The sequence below is a fragment of the Thermobia domestica genome, chromosome 4 (genome assembly GCF_964235325.1).
Source record: "Thermobia domestica chromosome 4, izTheDome1.hap1.1, whole genome shotgun sequence".
Taxonomy (NCBI): domain Eukaryota; kingdom Metazoa; phylum Arthropoda; class Insecta; order Zygentoma; family Lepismatidae; genus Thermobia; species Thermobia domestica.
Genome location: NC_137457.1, coordinates 270,633,080 through 270,653,187, shown reverse-complemented (window position 1 = coordinate 270,653,187; position 20,108 = coordinate 270,633,080). Strand labels below are relative to the sequence as shown.

Genomic DNA, 20,108 nt, shown 5'->3' with positions numbered 1-20,108 from the left:
ATATTGCATACAACACACTTGCAATCATTACCCGGCACTCGTTTTAACCAGCCTTTAAAATCTGGATCTCTTGAATTTTTTGTTTCTGCTTTGTTCCCCTTTTTCTTCAGATGAAAGTTCTCCGCGAATCTTCCTTTTCTCTTTAGGCGTTCCTAGTATTTTACTCATTTTACTGAACACAGCCCTACACCACCACACACTGCATACAATCGAAAATGTTCGTCATCCGGACAAAGCGTTGCCAGAATCCTATTACGTCTTAACCCTTGTGACTAATGAAACCCAAATGACCATATTTTGTATGACGCTCACATTCAAAGAAGATGCACAAATATTTTTAACCCTGGATTACAACCTTTATTTTGTGCCTACGTGTTACAAACCATTCGTAAATTTTACGACTCAATTTTAGTCTTTTTATTATTTCTGTCTATATTATTATTTTTTAAATCTAAAAATGTGCTTGTTTATAGAATTTTATCGACAATACTGTTGGATACCTTTGGAATACTTTATTGAACAAGTACATGTAAAAAGTTATGCATATAACTTCCTAGCTGTATACCGGAATTGCAAATATGACGTCATGAAGAAATAGTTACATTTATGTGGGAAAATTGTATTATAGATATTACAATAATAAATAACTAAAGTAAAAGGACCAAGGCAACTAAAAACTTCACTATATCACTAGAGTCTTCATCAGAAGATATCCAACAACCTTCTTATTTTATTATTTTAACGTTCTTCCTCACTGTTGATTATTTTTTTAAATGTTGAAATTTCCCACGTTTTTGTTCTATTTTCGCATATTTTCCCTTTTTCCCACACTTTGAAAATTATATCCATTTTCCCATGTCCGTGGGAAATTTCCCTCAATCACTGCCTGGAGCTCTTAACCAGGTTAAAAAAATAGGGTAATCGTAGCTGGCGGAGAAAAATAAGCGAATCACTTAGTGTCTCCATCCGCATTGACTGAATAGCGAACTTCTTAAATACGGTTGGATTACTTACCTCTCTGAGGATTAAGGATACAACAGTCAAATTGGTTTTAATCCTCCACGGAGGCTAACATACCTAATTGATTTTTACTGTTGACGACCTTGCTATTCTCTTGGGTTATCGATTTGTTTTAGATATTCTCCTCTTCGGAGGCATATATCGCCGAAACTAGTTGAAGACTTTGGCACCTACACCGGAGAACGATTTATATTAGTGCTTCCTCTTCGGAGGAGTAGGCACCTTAGTAAACTCCACCCTTAGAGCATTGCTCTAAGACATCACAGTATACAGCGGTGATCAGTACCCTCTTTTGTGGTAAGGTGGCGCCATCTCCCAGTTTAGTTATTAAGATGGCTTCTTAGAAGCCAGCAGCCAAATCAGATTTTAAAAAGTACAATCACCCCGGATTCCAGGTCTCAGGGGCAAAATAATAAAATCTACGTACAAACAAGAAGATTTTCTAGTGCCTTTAGGCAACAAGAAGGAAACAGCCGCCCCAGCTAAATCAAAAACCACTATACTTAAGCAGTCCAGTGCTTCACAACCATCCACTTTGAGTAAGCCTGAAGATATGGATTTCACGGTAGTAGGAACGCTAAAGCGACGTAGGTCTTCTTTAGCAAACATCAAGGCAGAACACCTCACTAATAGAGCCTCTGATTATCCACCTCTCCCACTCAGTAATAAGTTCGAGGTTTTGTCCCCAGCACAATCAGATAATGCTAGTACTAGCACTAAAACTGCTACGACAAATCAGCCACTCAGTTTCAAGCCTCCTCCGATTTTCATCTACGGAATTACCAACACCTATACATTTATTAAGACCTTGTCACGGGCATTGAAGGAGCCCCCTCTAGCTCAGCAAACTAAGGAGCGCATTCGGATTCAAGTGGCAAATAAAGATAACTACAATTCCGTCAAGGCTTACTGCGATCAAACGAAAACTGAGTATGCCACAGGGGTAGCAAAAATTGAAAGGCCTATTATGGTAGTCGTCCGAAAACTGCCTATTGACACTGACTTAGTCGATCTGAAGGATGAATTTATCCGACTGGGCTAAAAACCAACAAGCGTTCATGAAACGTCTCGCAAATTCAAGACGAATAACAAGAAAATTATGATGCCACTGTTTTTCATTGCTCTGGAACGAACTACAGCTGTTAAAATGACCTATGCTATCAACAACCTACTTCATTACAAGGTCCAAATCGAACCATACAAGCCTCCCTCGGTGTTACAATGTTACAGATGCCAACGCTTGGCGCATTCACAGGACACCTGCCAAGCGCATCTCCGCTGTCTCAAATCTGGGTAATTTTATTTTACCCAGTCCTGCAGTAAATCAGACTCTTCCACACCCGCCACTTGCGCAAACTGTCAGGAAGATCACCCGGCAAGTTACCGTGGGTGTCCGGTATTCAAATCCTATTCTGAGGCTCTTAAATTGCCGGCACAGCAGCCAAGGAAACTTGAAGATAAAGCCGAGAAAACTTTCAACAAGCCATCAGCAGAGACAATTTCCAATCCCATTATTGTTAATACCCAACCTATAGCTACGGACAATGAAGACGCTGAAGCTCCCGCTGCTTCCCACACTCAACCAGCTTCTGCCGGAAAACAGGAGAGCCCTAAAGAAGACCTGGACCTAAAGTCTATTCTTTCATTCCTCAAGGGGTTACATTTCCACAAAATAATAACGGATATTAAACGTGGTATTACCCGTTTCCGTCAAGCAGCAGACTCAGCTTCCAAGGCTGCAGCAGTAATAGAAACAATAGCCGAAATGGTTGACGATGGCTGTTTCTAACTCCAGCGTCCTACATCATACACTTATCCTTGCTACATGGGATGCAGATGGTCTCTAGGGGCAGAAACAAATGCTAATTAGATTTCTCACACACCATAGAGTTGATGTCATGTTTGTACAAGAAACACACTTTACTGCTCGGATCACTACTTGGCGACTACCCAATTACATTGTCTGTCGACAGGATAGAGTGGGCAGACAGAAAGGAGGATTACTACTTATAATCAAAAAGGCTTTCTCAGTCAGGTTGATTACAACACCACCCCTACTTACTTCGGAGGCACTTGCTGTTGAGCTAATAACTCCAGGCGTTCCATTACTTTTGGTTACCGGGTACAGGTCCCCGGTCACACAAATAGAGCCCACAGACTTCGATGTCATTGCTAACTTAGGGCCAAAAGTCATCTTAGCTGGAGTTCTCAATGCTAAACATGGAGAATGGAACTGTATTACTCCAAACACTGCAGGAGACGCTTTACACCAATACCTCCTGACATCCAACTTCAACATCAGTGCTCCGCCAGAACCAACTCATCATCCAAAGTTCAGCGGACAACCCGATGTGCTTGACGTCGCTCTTTGCAAAGACGTATCATTTGTTGTCCATCCTTATGTCATCTCAGATTTTGACTCTGACCACGATCCACGTCTCACACCGCAGCACTGTCCATTCTGCCCCTATCTTTAAGCAAATAGAAACCGATTGGGATATATTTAAACAAAAACTAAACACTATGATCGATCTACGAGATCGGCCAGCTACCATTGAGGACATCGACAAACCGGTCTCTCACATCACATTAGCACTTCGAACAGCAGAGGCAGCGAGCTCCACTACCAAAATCTCTCCAACGCTCACAGGACAATGTGACAGTCTACATCTGCAGATCTATCTCCATTTAAAACGTTGGGCTAGACGCCGATGGCAGCACACTCTACATCCAGCACACAAAACATTATGGAATAAACTGCGTGTGAAGTTCAAGATGCTCACACAGCGACACAATCAACAGTACTGGGAAGATACTTTTCGAAATATCACAGCAAATGATCGAAAAATTTGGACATTCTCTAAATCCTTTCAGCGTGCTACAAATGCTTCCAGATCTAGAGTCCTTCAAGGGCCACAAGGACTGACTCAAGACCCTCAGTCGCAAGCGGATATTTTCGCTGACTCTCTGGAAGAACAGTTCCAGCCTAACATAGCACGTCTTGATCCCTATCTCAAACAGCACATCCGAACCACACTATATAGCATAAATACACAAAACCCTACACATGACATCACCTTAGTTACACCTCTAGAAATAGAAAGACATATCAAATGTCTGCCGGCGAAAACAGCATCTGGGCCAAACAGAATTCGATCTGAGATCCTAAGACATCCAACCAGAAAACTACTGGTCTTCCTCACCTATTTATTTAATGCCATCTTTCACTTATGCTAATTCCCGAAGACTTGGAAGGAAGCTCGTATTATCACCATCCCCAAGCCCGGGAAGAATCCACTTCTCCCGGAAAACAATAGGCTGATAAGTCTTCTGTCACACCTAAGTAAATTCTTTGAACGTGTGTTTCTCTGGAGGCTGATACAGCATGTAGTTATTAGAGACCTTCTACCATTCCATCAGTTCGGGTTTCGTGCCCAACATAGCACTACTACGCAACTCGTGCGAGTAGTGCATCATTTAACAGTGGCTATCAAGAGAAAACAACAACTCTTGGAGTCTACCCGGATGTCTCAAAAGCCTTTGATAAAGTTAGGTTAGCTGGACTATTATATAAACTATACACGCAAGGTTTTTCAGATCGTCTTCTGCATTAACTACGTTCCTACCTCATTCGCATAAAATTTCATGTGTCTGCTGACGGTGTTAAATCTACGTCTAGACCTATTAAAGCAGGTGTTCTCCAGGGCGCTGTAGTTTCACCGCTTTTATATAATCTGTACAAAGCAGATATCCCGATCTTACCCCATTTCTTTGTTGCAACGTACGCCGACGATACTGCCTTTTTCACGACCAGTAGCTCACTTGCACAGTGTTACATCTACATGCAACGTCAACTCATAGGTTTTCAAGAATGGGCAAGACGTTGGAGAATCAAAATAAATGCAGACAAAAGCTGTGCTGTCATCCACAGTCGGAGACGCATCCGCGCCCACCGAAATCTAAACTATGAAAACGTTCGCATTCCCCATGCTACGCACGCCAAATACTTGGATGTAACTTTAGAGCGTGGTCTAACGTTCGCCGCACACAACAGAGACATAAAACAGAGAGCATTACGAAAAATCTCAGCGTTGTACCCCCATCTTGTGCTGTAGCTCCCTTTCTCACGAGGTCAAAGTTTACATCTTCAAAAAGATAATCCTGACTACAATCTCTTATGCATGCCCAGCCTGGCAACATGCTTAACATAGTCACATAGAAACGCTCGAAAGTGTGCAAACTTGAGCCGGTCGTATAATCACTAGTCCCGACAGATAGACACGAAACAGCCAGATCCTGGAAGACTTAGAGCTACCCACTGTCAGAGACGTTCTACGACATCTCCACAATAAGTTCTGGCGTACTTTACCCAGACATATAAATCCAACTATAGCTAAAATCGGCACCGAATGCGCTCTGCGGAACGTCCATCGAACACCACTCATTTAAAATCTCTCCAGAACTGCTAAAGAAGTCATAATCAGCCACTCTGTGACAGTTGCAGATGTAGTCTCCCATACATAACAAAACAATAATAACATCCAACAAAGCACAAGCACATCTTGATATATTCTTTATAACATATTACTTATGGAGTCAGGGGCTCCGGCCCGATACTCTATACATAACCACAAAATTACCGTGACCATGACCGTCAAGTGTGTTGACCCAGGTCACTCATGTTTAGTGGTACTTTGTTTTTGAACTATTAATATTTGTATTTATTTTTCTTTGATCCTTCTAACATATTACGACATTTTATTTTCTTAGGATGTTTCTGGATAATTTCTAAGGCTGGTCCTGAAGCGACAATCCGCAGCGGACCTACTTCTGTTTTAAAAATTATGCCACCAGTGGCCATCCAGTGGCAGAGAGGCAACGAAAGGCGAATGAACCACAAAATTAGTACCTCAAAATATTTTAAATCGCCTGTATGCGTGATTAGTTTACATTGAAGTGAGTCCAGGAAACACTAAAAAAAAAAGTATCCCGTGGTCGGCAAGAACAACCAACCTTATGATGATTAGGCGCGTGTCCTGCCGACTTTTTCATTTTCTTTCTTTCTTTTTTTTAAAGATCAACTGATCATACCTCAGTTTCCTGAGCACTCGAGTTCCCTCGTATACAGGGTTACTTTAACTTTTACAAAATTCGACAGTGACACAACACATACATATCGAGGACGTTAAAATTCCAAAGACTCTCCTAGCGGGAATCGAACCCGGAACCCCGTACACCAAATGCAGACGTGCTAGCCACTAGATAAGCGCGGAAGGCCACTTCGTCACACAGAGGCGATGGATCTCGCTTGTAGACGTATAAATCGTTGATACCTTTTTAATTTGCCAATCAGAATGCTCCTTTAACAGTCTATATTCGCTTATAATCGTTTGGGATCAGATAAAATGCGTGCGCCATGTAATTTTATAACAAAATGACGCGCGTTTATTTACTTTATATCATAGTTCTCCCACATTCAGTTTCTAATGATCATCGACAGTTGCCATCTAAATTCATACAATTATACACACTCATCTCAAGATTTTTCACTTCACTTTTTAGAGGCAGGATTTCCTTAGACCCGTGGAACTCATTTTAGGAATAATTGGTCACGAAAAATAATATATAGTAATAACCACATGCACATGACTGGCGATAGTTCGTGTTAGTTCCTTCGCGATTCTCCGCGACTAATCGAATGATTGCGGTCCAAACCGAAGTGCTCGCTACGACACGGTGGAAATTTCAACATCCTGACTCTAGATATCCGTTTCGACTCGACGAAACCCTGCCGCCAGTGACACACTAGCTGCAATCCTTCGACGCTTCGTTATATCGACGATTGACATTTACCAGCTAGTGGATCACTAGGTGTTGGCGACGTTTACAGCATGGGGTTTATTATCGTTATTGGTATATTATTTTCGTTTTTAGTATTTGGTTTCCTCACTTGCATATCATCAGTGTTTACTTGAAACTTTGATCTTTTTTTTTCATTTTCCAGTTATTATTCTCTTGATTTTATGGTAGCATTTATTCATTACCCAAACCTTTTAAACTACGTGAGAGATTGAATTTGTTTACGTGACGCTCAATTTATGTCAAAAAAACAGCTACTTTGATCACGCTTACAATTATTATCATGCAATGTAAGTATCAATATTAAAATCAAAAGTTTCTTTTTCTGAATACTTATCCTAGAACAGTAACCTTAAGATTAAATCTATTCTTATCGCCGTATATAGACTATTCATTAACATTTTCGCCTTTGATTCAAGCGGTCCCGGATTCGGTTTCCAGTGATGATATTCTATGGAAAACGTATAATAGATTTTTAGCAATATTCGAAGCAGGACTGAGTGAGACTTTTCACACAAGGTAAAAAGGTTTCTAACATATAAGTCTCAGGTCTCCTCCGTTCTTCCTATTCCTTTCTTTGCTTCCTCTTTCATCGGATAATGTGCTTGACGAGGAACGTCATTCCTTAAGCTCGAAAGACTTAAGGCTGTAAATGCCGGTATCAAGACGGCGCCAAAGTGGCACAAACTTTTTATCAAAGGTGATAACTAGTGAAAAAATGTATTGGTATTCTTACGACACTACTGAAACAAACCACCAATCTTTCCTGCGGAAGAAGGTATTTGCTACTTCACCCCAAAAAGAAGCTTATAAACTAAGATCAAACCTCAAGACGATATTCTTCTATTTTCTTCTATGTAAGGGAGAGAGTGCAATCGAAGATATGAGATAAGATAATTTTCAAACTTTCTATATAGAGATTATGAAAATATTACATAGCAGTATGCGACCAAAAGATCTGATTTGTTGCAGGTGGGGGATGTTTCTTCCACCTTTCAGCTATCTCAGTGTGCCAGTTTTTTGGCAAAAAAATAAACACCGTGATTTTCCTGTCTCTTCCTTTCACTCGTCTTGATCTCGCTCGATAAAACTTCTTTCTGTTTCCGTAAATCCAAAGTTACTTGAAAAGAAAGAAATTTGATGACATATAAGACATGAAGGAACGAGAGAGAAGCTATCAAGCATCAAAAAATATGAATTTGGAAAATGTTTCCAAGAATGGAATCACAGTTTGGACAAAGGGTAAAAGGATGTAACCGGATAAGGCGGTGAAAAGTGGTCTTTCGCGGAATACTGTGATATTTACTTTAAAAAATACATACCTTAAATCCAAAGATAACTTTGTCCAAAAAATCAAATTCCTTCAAATTTCGAAGTTATTGTTGAAAATTCGAAACCCTAAAGTTGTTCATACCTTGGAAAAGACTTAAGTTACCAGGATGAGACGAAATCTGAATATACTTGAAGGGCCACACCAAAAACAAGAAACAATGTATTTCGTTCTTCAGATTTCTAGTGAAAAGCGCAACGCAAATATTTGAATTCAAATATTTTAACTATATGGTTGAGTGACCACTTTCTATTTGCCATCATGGAAGCAGCAACAATCAATATAATATATTTTCATTATGGTTTGGTACCCTTTCTGCAACTTAGTGTAAAATGAGGAAAACCAAAATCGGATATGCCTGGTAGATATGCAACCAGCTTTAACACATATATGTTTCAACCGGAACGAATACTGTCAGAAGTCAAAGATGGTTGACTTTAAGTTTCTGACTCATCATGAATGGTTCTACATGACAGTATAACTCTCATAATCTCTTCGAGAAACCGCGTGAGAGCGCTAGTGCCAATGATAATCAAATTGTCATTTAACTATTAAAACGTATTTGTTTAAACTGTTCACTGGCAATTCGAATAATGTCAGTGCTTCAATTCTACGGCTGGAAACGGAAAGCCAAGTTTCGGGTATGTGTGTATCTGTTATGACACCTTTCAAAAAAATAATTTTACCCTACAAGTTCGGATACGCAACCTGTACGCGAGAAGAGCTCATAACAATTGAAAAACTAAGTGTAGCAACAAAACTTCACAATACTGTTGACTATTTGGTACCAATCTTTGATGCAACATATATATTCGACAATGCAAAAGGTCGAATAATGAGTATGAACGAATATCGTACCCTGAACAAAAAAGTTGCCTCTGCGTAAGTCATTTACTATTTATAGTGTCATTGGTTATATTATATAAAAGTAACCAAGAAAATTCTAACAATTTTTTAGAGGTCTGTGTTCAATTGACTCTCACACCGTGAGTTGAATGCGAATGCAGATAAGGCGAAGGTCAATTGTTAGTGTGGGTATATCTAACATACTAAACTCGTTGTGACAGTTCAGTTACACCGTGAACTTGGGTAAGGACAAAGTGAACATAGGACCTCCACAGAGGGTCAACTGGGGTCAAACGCCGCTGTAGAGGAGCGAAAGATATTCCAGAGCTTTGGTGATTCTTGACTACGCGATTTGGTGAGATATTCCAGGCTTGGCTACGCGAACAGTGCAGCGGTGGTTTAACAAGTTTAAGGACGGTGACGGACACTCGAAGACGCACCACTTGCCTGAACACCAATACCTGTACAAAATGGATATCTTCAGGCAGCAATTCAGGCGAACAGTGGCCAGATATGTGAGGAACTCGGACTAGAATTCAGTGTGAGTGGAGAAACCATTCGGCAGCACCTTCATCAACTTGGAAAGCATTACAAGTATGGTCAATGGGTCCCACATGACTTGACTCCGGACCAGTAGGCAATGCGAGTCGACTCCTGTGTTTTTTGTTGCCCCATCTAAGGGAGGAGCCATTTCTGCACAGGGTTTTGACATGTGATGAGAAGTGAGTCTTGTACGAAACTCCGCGCGCTGTCATCATTAGTTAGCATCACATAAACCGGTTAAAAACAGCCCAAACAAGCACTGCACCAGAAGAAGTCCTCCTGTGAGTTTGGTCTACTGCCCACGGCATCGTGCATCGGGAACTACTACCAGCTGGTCAAAGCACAATGCGACTGTGTACTGTAAGCAGTTGCGCCCGTCTCAAGAAAAACTCAAAACTCTGGAGCCAGCACTTCTAAATTGCAAAGGTGTGCTCCTGTTACAGGGCAAGCTAAGCCCCACGTAGATATGATGACCTTGGACACCATTCTACGCCATGGATAGGAAACAATATTGTATCCGCAATACTTCCTGGACATTGCTCCGTCCGATTATCAAATGTTCCATTCCTTGGATAATCACTTTATTGGACGCAAGTTGAAATCCCTAGTAGAGGTACAAAATGCAATTGATACATTATTCGTTTCAGGGTCCATTAAGTTCTACCGCGATGGAATCCATGGCCACATAAAAGTTTGCGGAAGATCGTAGATGCTGATGGGGACTATTTTTTTATCTTCCAGGTACTTCTTAGGTGACATATCGATGTTCAAAGGTATTGGATGAAAAAGCAACAGAACTTTCTTGGTTACCTTTATAGATATGCTGTGGCCACCTACTGCAATCACAACTGACGCAGCAATAGTAAAATATGTCTTTCAAGATCCAAACGGGCTAGCGATTCTCGTGGCACAAGCTGACATTTACCGTGTGAATTCCGGTTTTCGGGATACAACTGAATATTTGGAAGAAAGAAAATTTTACAGTTTTAATGTCTATGCTGCAAGTCAAGCGCAGGCAATAGACTACGGTTGAGGTGAACTTTTCCCGTTGTTGAGGCTGTTTATGGTACGTATTCTTGGACAATGCCAACGTTACCAGCTGGACAAGTTAGTTCCTCAAGTTGCATTGTCATGCCGGATAGCTTTCTTTCTTTCTTTCTTTTCTTTCTTTTTTCTTTTTTCTTCTTTTTACATAATACTTTCGGTAATCGTCTTAATTCTGTCGATGGCCTCGACAAGAAATTTCAACAAATGGAACGAAAGCACATCACAAAGAACACATCAGGATTAGAAATAGAAGAGTACGGTTGAGACAGGTGTACTTGCTATTTCGCAAAAGTCACATGTGCGGACATCCTGGACATCCCCGAGTTGACAGAAAGAGACGTAAAAATTCTTTTTACAGGTTCCTATCAGTTGTCTCAGACATTGATTTACTCGGCTGAAATTATAAACAATACCTTCCTTCGTGGCTAAGCGGTTAACGTACGAGCCTTTTCTGTGGGTTAAAAGGGTTCGATTTTCGGCGGAAGCTGATGTGGTTAGAATTCCACGTTAATCAGTAGGACTACGTCTTGTATAGCCTCGATGCTCAAAGAGATGTTCAACTGAAAATAAACTCAACTCATGCAATGATGAATGAAGAAAACAGCATCAATTTCCATTTCCTGAAAGAAAATACCCATACCGTTAAATTTGAGATACGATCCCGATATGTTAGTAGGAAGACATACATTGATTTTGTCCTAAATACAATAGTGTGTTCGAATCGAAAGCCGTATTATTGTGAATGTGAACATGAGAATCGAACAGTTTGATGTTCATATGTCGGTGCAAACATTTATTACCTTTCACGTGCTCAATACTATGCTAAGATTGTTTGACCTACAGTTATTTTAAGCAAACTGTATGTTGCCAGAAATGTCAGCCCAGTAACAAACGCACATAGTGACCAAGATTGAATGTCCTTTAAGTCCTTCCATGTCCTTCATTTTCCTTGTAGTATTCCTAATACAGAAAAGTCACTGTAAAATTATTTTGAATATTTTTGTATTATCATCATCTTGTGCATTATAATATCTTATACATTATATATGTATATATATAATATATGGGGATAAACAAAAACTTTCTTTTCAGTAAAACACAATTTAAAATATTGTATCCTACTAATCGTGGGACAGACATATAATTAACTAGTAAGACAGACTAGTGTTCTCACTAGTGTACTAGTGTCTGGAAGATGTACGAGTATGGAAGTCATATTCCCAGGTTAACCATTCATAACGTGTCAGAAACTTAAACTCAACCATCTTTGACTTCTGACAGTACTAGTGCCAGCAAAAACCTTTATGATGTGACGCGAGTTGCATATGTTTCAAGCGTGTCCGACTTTAGATTTCCTCATTTCACTTCAAGTTGCACCGTAAGTATCAAACCATGGTCAAAATATGTTATAGGTGAGTTGGTGCTGGTTCTATAGTGAAAAATAGAAGATGGTCACTCAAACATAAATCAAAAAATATTTAAATTCGAAACTTTTTGATGCACTTTTCACTTGAAATTTGAATACATTGAAGAAATATATTGTTTCTTGTTTTATGTATGGCCCTTGAAGCAAAGTATATTCATATTTTGTTTCACATTTGTAGCTTAAGTCGTGTCCAAGATATGTACAACGTTAGAGTTTCGAATTTTCAACAATAACTTCGAAATTTGTAGGAATTTGAAGTTGATTTTCTGCCTAAAGTTATCTTTTGATATGAGTTACCTTTGATATAAATATCACTGCAATCCCTGTAACGTCACGTTTCAGTGTCTTATCCGGTTACACACTTTGCAATTTGGAATGGAAAGTACTTTGAAGATAACAAAATTTCTTTGTAAAATAACTAAATATATAACTAGAAGTTACTATATATATATAATAACTATATATATAATAACTATATATATATATATATATATATATATGTAATAGTAAGTCCATGATAAATCCAAAATTCCTACTTACCCCTGTAGATGAACCATGATTTCTTTTGCCCTTCACTGCAATGGATCCATTTTCTCCTAAGCTGCGTTGCGAGAGCATCTGATTAGCACGAAGTCCTGAGCCCGTTGATGGTATCAGATTACCAGAAGGCTTCTTAGAAATACCTTCAGAGGAGTTAAAACTAGGTAACTCAGGCTTCGGATTAGGAACTGACCTTTTAGAACGAGGATTAGGAGCTGATCGTTTAAGAGGAGGTAGTAAAGGCATAGGATTAGCACCTGGCTGTTTAGAAGGAGGGAATATAAGCATAGGATTAGGAGCTGGCTGTGGAAGAGGAGGATTAGGAACTGGCCGTGGAAAAGGAGGATTAGGAACTGGCCGTGGAAAAGGAGGATTAGGAACTACTTGTGGAAGAGGATAAGGAACTGGCTGTGGAAAAGGTGGAATAGGAACTGGCCGTGGAAAAGGTGGATTAGGAACTGGCCGTGGAAAAGGAGGTAAAAAAGGCATCGGATTTGGTGCTGGCATCGGATAAGGCATTGGAGGTGCGACAATACCTCCGTTAGAAGAATCTATATGGAAAACGAACACTTTACTAATATCTCCTATCATTCCTCCACAATTTACCATTGTCAAGCTTTCTGTTCTATATATCTGAAAACAGAAAATGAGTTAGAGAATAAAAATCGCTAAATATTAAAATATACCTGTGTCTTTTTAATGAAGTATATTATTATAGGAACTTGTAACCCTTGGCAGAATCGAAATGCATAGCACTTTAATTTAGTTAAATATGCTGCTATTTTTTTCAGATTTATTTTTCATACTAGTTCTGCATTTCTATATATTACTAAATCTACGAGGGTTGCCTGTATTTGCTAACCTCCAGTAAGTCATCAAAAGAGAAATAAGTGAAATGACGGAACAGATATAAGTTAAAACCATTCATTAGATGTCCGTATCACAATTTCCACAAGACAAACTATTCCGTTCAGTCGTAATTAAGGATTCAAGGAGAAAACATGTCAAACAAAGTCGAAGTGCTCGCGTTGTGATTCGATTTCTCCAGCAGAAGAACATAATTCGTACGCAGTTCATTGTCGAATGAATAGGATTCATGATAGGAACTTAAAGGAAGTGGTACTTGCATAATGGTTCAAGAATCTTGAAGAAATGACGCGCAACCTTAACCAAGGACGGAATGATTGTTATGATGGCTTCGTTGAAAGCGCAAAATGCGCAATTTGTGAAGACTTAATTTTGAGATAAGCTCGGTGGTAGACTATAAAGATAGCTGCATGATACATTCTAAAATTACTCATCTAGGATATCACTACAAATTATGTTCAATATTTAGGCGGAAACCTTTCTGAAGGACATAGAATTGTTTCCACTAATACATATGATAAGTGTGTTTATCGCATTCTAGCTATGTACAAAAGTAACACAGGGTTGCGCCTGAGGATTGTATACAATGAATATTGAATATTCGCTTTAGTTCTTCCTGCTTTACGGGAGGTTAAGAAAATAGACCTCGTAAAAGTATTGGCTGTAATACAAAAACCCCAAACAATAACGATAAATATTTGGAAAGTATGTTCGACGTTAGATTATTATAAACTATAAATAGGGATTTGTAGGTGCTTGTATAGTGAGCAATATCTACAATTTTCCTGAAGTAAAATTCTCAGTAGTACTTTGTTAATAACTATATATATGTATATACCAGAGGAGGGCAACTAGCAACCTCTGGACAAAAATTGGTTGCCCAGCAGCGGTGTTTCCCGGTAAACCACAATATTACTACCCCAAAATATGTTAAATCGCCTATATGCGTGACTTATTTGCATTAAGGTGAGTCTTAAAAACACTTTAAAAAAAAGTAAGCAGGGGTAGCCGCGAACCCATATTTATAGTTCCCCATATTCACTTTCTAATGATCGTAACAGTTGCCATCCAAATTCATACAATCATCTCAAGATTTTTCACTGCATGATGTAGATTCATGGGTTATTCTTGACGCCCGGATCTCAGTTTAGAGCCAATTCGTCAGGTAAAATAATATATAATAATAACCGCATGCGCATGGCGGGTGATAGTTCGTGTCATTCCCTCAGCCATTTTCCGCAACGAATCGAAGGAGTGCGGACCAAAATGAAGTCCTCGCTGCTACGTGGTGGTAATTTCCACACTCCTACTCTAGATATGTGTTTTGACTAGACGAAACCCTATCGTAACTGACATGCTAGCACCAATCCTTCGACGTGTCGCTGTATCGTTGATCGATATTTACCGGAAAATGGGCCACTAGGTGCGACGTTTACGGCATGGAATGTACATATACCGGTATATACAGAGATAGAGAGATAGATATAGATATGTATACACCTCATGCTGTAAATGCAAAATTTATATTTCATCTCAGAAGTCTCTATCAAGTTCCTCTCTGGTTTTTAAGGATTCATATTTAGAAATTGTAAATATTTTTTCCATGAGTTAAGCCTATCGTACAAATTTTAAGTATCTTTGACATAACTTTGGTTATTTGACCTGTTTTTTTTCTATACACGACTAAAAAAGTGCTTTACCACCTGCAATTCTCATTTTCGTGCAATAGCAGGTAACCCAAAAAGCTCGGCGGTTGGGTTGGTTGCGAATTCGAAAGACGTTGGACCAAACCTCATTATGTCACAAATATATCAGTGTGGCAAACTGCAAATAAGAGAACAAAACAAATTGTTAAGAATAACATTTTTATTATCGTGACGGAGTTGAATGATATCAAAAGTTACAAAATGAACTTACTTAAGCAGTTCAAACAAGATGAATGGCAAGAAATAGATATCAGAGGAAAGCATTTCTCTCCTTCCCTTCCAAAAACAAGAATCTCGTTATAAAAAAGGTACATAATTTAAAGGTTTAATATAAAAGCCTAACAGCACAAAAACAGACATCTACACGAAATGTAAAAAAAGAAAAAATACAGAATAAGGGACACCAGTAGCGTAGCAGACTTGCGGCCCTCCCATTCAAGATAAAGAGATGGGACCCTAGTTGTAAACCCCATTGTTATGATAATGTTTAAATGTTTAAATGTTTGAATGTTTATTAGGGACAAACACCTACAGCCACAAAGTGCCCCCAAGAAAGATTATACAAATATAGGTTGCTTACATTTAAACATAACATAAAAATGAAACATGCAAAAAAAAAATATGCAATGAATATTACAGATGAACATACAATGAAAATCATAATGAAAAAGCAAATAAACATAATTATCATCTCAAGTACATCTCAAACAAAGTACACCCAGTCATGAGGCTAAAATAATAACATATTGATATGAGTATACAATAGGGAAAAATTATATAACATATTAAAAAGTAACATACATATAGTCATAGAGGTACAAAGGAAAATACTTGAAAATCATAAAAGAGTATAATTGTACTTTTCAAATCAATTGACACCTTAATTAAAATACACTCACTCAAAAGACAAAGAATACAAAATAAGCATATGGCATGTAAAACTCATCACCAAGATAAGAAAAGAAAAACAGAAGTGTAGTATCCAAAAAAGAAATCAAAGAGAAAAGAGAAAAACATGATAGGAAAAGAGAAAAAGTTAAAAGAGAGAACAAGAAAAACAACCTAAAAACCTAAAAAAAATCTCAAATGGCACCTTACAAGTTAAGCAGAAAAAAAAATTATATATCCTTTAGAATTTTAATTAATTGTGAACGGATTTTAACAAAATTACTTTGAAAGATAACTATAGCATAGTAATACTTATTGGCTGTATCTATAGTTTTATACATTGAACATTTCAGGGTAGGAACATTCGAAACAAAGGGTACAAAATTTCTAACATTGCGATATTGAATTCTTATGGACCATAGACCATCAATAGAAAAGACACCTTAAAGAATATTATGAAAGAAACTGAAATAAAAAATACACCGCCTATCAGTTAGAGGTAACAAATAAAGTTCTTTAGATATACAAGACAGACTCATATAATAATAATAATAATAATAATTATTATTATTATTATTATTATTATTATTATTAAATTATTATTATTATTATTATTATTATTATTATTATTATTATTATTATTATTATTATTATTATTATTATTTAAAAAGTCGTTTTCTTGTCAAAATATATGACTGCCTAAGGGCGTACCTGCATTATAGCGGTCATGTGTGCTCGTTTTGTTAATGAGCGATCCCAAAGGCCAAAAGGGATAGAAATCTCCAAGAGAGAGAAAGAAAAAGCTTTCTTATGATAAATTCTAGTTCAAAGTCCGAAGCACTAGCTTTTGCAAGCGGATATATTTACATTGCAATTTGTGGTAATAAAGAAATTATGATTAGAAAACATTATTGTAAAATAAAGTTTTATTTCTTCATCCATTGCAAATCTTAGGGGCCACTTATACCTCGCTCCCCCCGAATATCGATATCGAAGATTTAGAATGATATATTAATATCCATATATTTGCGATATCGAATGTTGATATATGATATGATAATATAGATATCGACGATAGCGATATATCGACATATCAGAGAGACCCGGTCCGAGAAGTGATGCTTAAAATATACTGGAATCAATAATCAAATTCTAAATATGTTATCCATTTCCGTATCGAATGTTGAGGGGGAGGAGTATGAATCTGAATAGAAATTTTAAGCCAGAAAATGTTAAAATAAAAGTAGATTTTCCGTTTTCCCTTTAATATAAAACTATTAACAGAAAACTATTACTGTAATTTACCTTTTACTTGTGTTTCTGATTGTTATCAGAAAACAGAGACAGTAGACATACTTTACATAGTGTAACAATCCACTCTATAATTTTTCACAACCAAGCAAGCCGGAAGATGCTGATATTAAAGTGGAATGTTCTACAAAATAATCATAATTCATTGGCCATATTTCTATCAGTACTTTGGCACGGACTGACAGCTACAAGACTAACACAACTAGAAACTAGAGATTTTTTCCTTCTTCTCAGACTAAAAGACTTCTGCATTCTGCTGAGATTTTCATTTTTTTTAATATAAGTCCCCTATCCTGGGCTAATTTTGGCTACTGGGGTTTCGAGGTAATCGAAAAGTTTGTCGACTCTCAAACCTCGGCAGTTTGTGAAAAGAGAGTTCACAGTTTGTGTTGTTATTTCTTCGTTACAAAAACACTTAGTTGACTGTATTCATGGTGAATTACTTAACTTAAACATTTACAATTATTGAAAAATGAATAATTATTTTTAAACATAAAAAGTCAGTATAATGCAGTAGTAGATGGAGGTGAATGAAACTATTGTTTATTTATTGAGATGTGCAAACTGAATGTGAATAATAAGTCCAGAGGCGGATCTACGATGAACTTCTAGGGGCGCGGTGGGTTATACTACTGCTAACTAGAGCTACTTTTAAGAGCTCCAAACTCTGGGATGGGTTTTATTTATAAATAAAATAAGAAAATTTTCTCTTCTGGGGGGGGGCATCGACCTGATCGCCCCTCTGGATCCGCCCCTGCTCTTGTGTAACAGAGTTTGAAGACATTTAGCTCGTATCTGCTGTTGACGTTGCTGATCCTGCTCTCTAGGGATGGGCAGATGCAAAGTGGAGCAAGTTTTATTTGAAACTTGACACGAAAAAGATTCTCCAACCGAAGTAAAGTAACGCACTGTAACTTACTGTAACGTACATTTTTCCGAACTAACTTTGTTTTTGTTATGTTTGTGTGTGTGTGTGTGTGTGTGTGTGTGTGTGTGTGTGTGTGTGTGTGTGTGTATGTGTGTGTGTGTGTGTGTGCTCATGAGAAAAAGAACTTACAAGTAACACTTCCGAAGTGTAACACAACGATTTTGATAAAATTTGGCAGGTAGATACTACACATAAAATAAACGAATACGTGTTTTTTTTCTGCGAAAAAACGGTTTTAGGGGGCAAAAGCCTTACCCAAAATTTTGAAAGTTGAAACCTCAAAAACAAGAACAACTGAACTGAAATGAATGAAATTGTGTACTGATATTACCGACGTAAAATGATGGAATACGGCTTTCCTATTTTCCTGGAAAAAACGGTTGGGTGGCGCACGCACCCCTCCAAACATATGATTGCGAAATATCAAAACTGCTAGTAACAGTATGTCAGATGTGTGTAAAGGATATGAAGAATTGGAAGAAGCTTTATGTATGGACAATAGGCGAAAAATAAACGAACGAGTTTTTATTTTCTGCAGAAAAATTGTTTTAGGGGGAAAAGTCTCCAACCAAAAATTTGAAAGTGACCCTCGAAAGGCAAGAACAACTGAACCGAAGTGAATGAAATTGTGGACAGATATTGCAGACGTAAAATGAGGGAAAAGGGTCTCGTATTTTCCTGGAAAAAACGATTGGGTGGGACACAGACCGCTCCAAACTTTTGATCACGGAATATCAAAGTTGCTAGTAACAGTGTGTCAGATGTGTGTAAAGGACATGAAGAATTGCAACGAAACTTTGTGTATGGACAATACGCAAGAAACAAACGAATACTTTTTTAATTTTCTTCGGAAAAACAGTTTTATTAGGCAAAAAAACCCCCACCCAAAATTTTGAAAGTTGACGCTCAAAAGGCCAGGGGAAGTGAACCGAAGTGAATGAAACTGTGCACAGATATTGCAAACATAAAATGAGGGAATAAGGGTTTCGTATTTCCCTGGAAGAAACTGTTGGGGGCACGGACCCCTCCAAACATTTGATCACGAAATATCAGAAGTGCTAGTAACAGAATGCAAGATGTGTGTATAGGACATGAAGAATTGCAACGAAATTGTTGTATGGAAAATACACAAAAAATAAACGAATATTTTTTTATTTTCTGAGGAAAAATGGTTTAAGGGGTCAAAAGACTCCCCAAAATTTTGAAAGTTGACGTCCGAAAGGCAAGAATAAGTGAACCGAAGTGAATGAAATCGTGTACAGATATGGTAGACAGAAAATGAGGGAATACGGGTTTCGTATTTCCCTGGAAGAAACTGTTGGGGGCACGGACCCCTCCAAACATTTGATCACGAAATATCAAAAGTGCTAGTAACAGTGTGTCAGATGTGTGTAAAGGACATGAAGAATTGCAACGAAACTATGGACAATACGCAAAAAATAAATGGAAGACCTAACTTTTTTTCAGGAAAGTAAGAAACCGTTTTCCCTCATTTTATGTCTACAATATCTATGCACAATTTCATTCACTTCGGTTTACTTCCTCTGACGTTTCGGACCTCAACTTTCAAAATTTTGGATGGATGCTTTTGCCTCCTAAAACCGTTTTTCCGCAGAAAATAAAAACCGGTATTCATTAATAGTTCAAACAAAGAATTCAGTTAGATTTTGTAAAGCACAACTGGCTGGAAATATGTACACAAACGTTAAATTAGTTTTTTTTTAATAATATTACCCGGAAGAACAGCATAAAGATAATAGCTTCTTTTCGAGATGCTTGATTACCGTGAATTCCCTT

The 20,108-nt window shown here is 37.9% G+C and overlaps 1 protein-coding gene across 2 annotated transcripts in view; it reads right to left on the bottom strand.

Moving 5' to 3' along the window:
• Positions 1-20,108, bottom strand: part of LOC145684064 (uncharacterized) — a 204,591-nt gene that overhangs the window by 37,535 nt on the left and 146,948 nt on the right. For both annotated transcript variants that reach the window (XM_081755911.1, XM_081755910.1), the window contains exon 4: positions 12,612-13,244. In XM_081755911.1, coding sequence (XP_081612037.1) covers positions 12,612-13,244 — 633 coding nt within the window. The remainder of the gene's footprint in view (positions 1-12,611; positions 13,245-20,108) is intronic.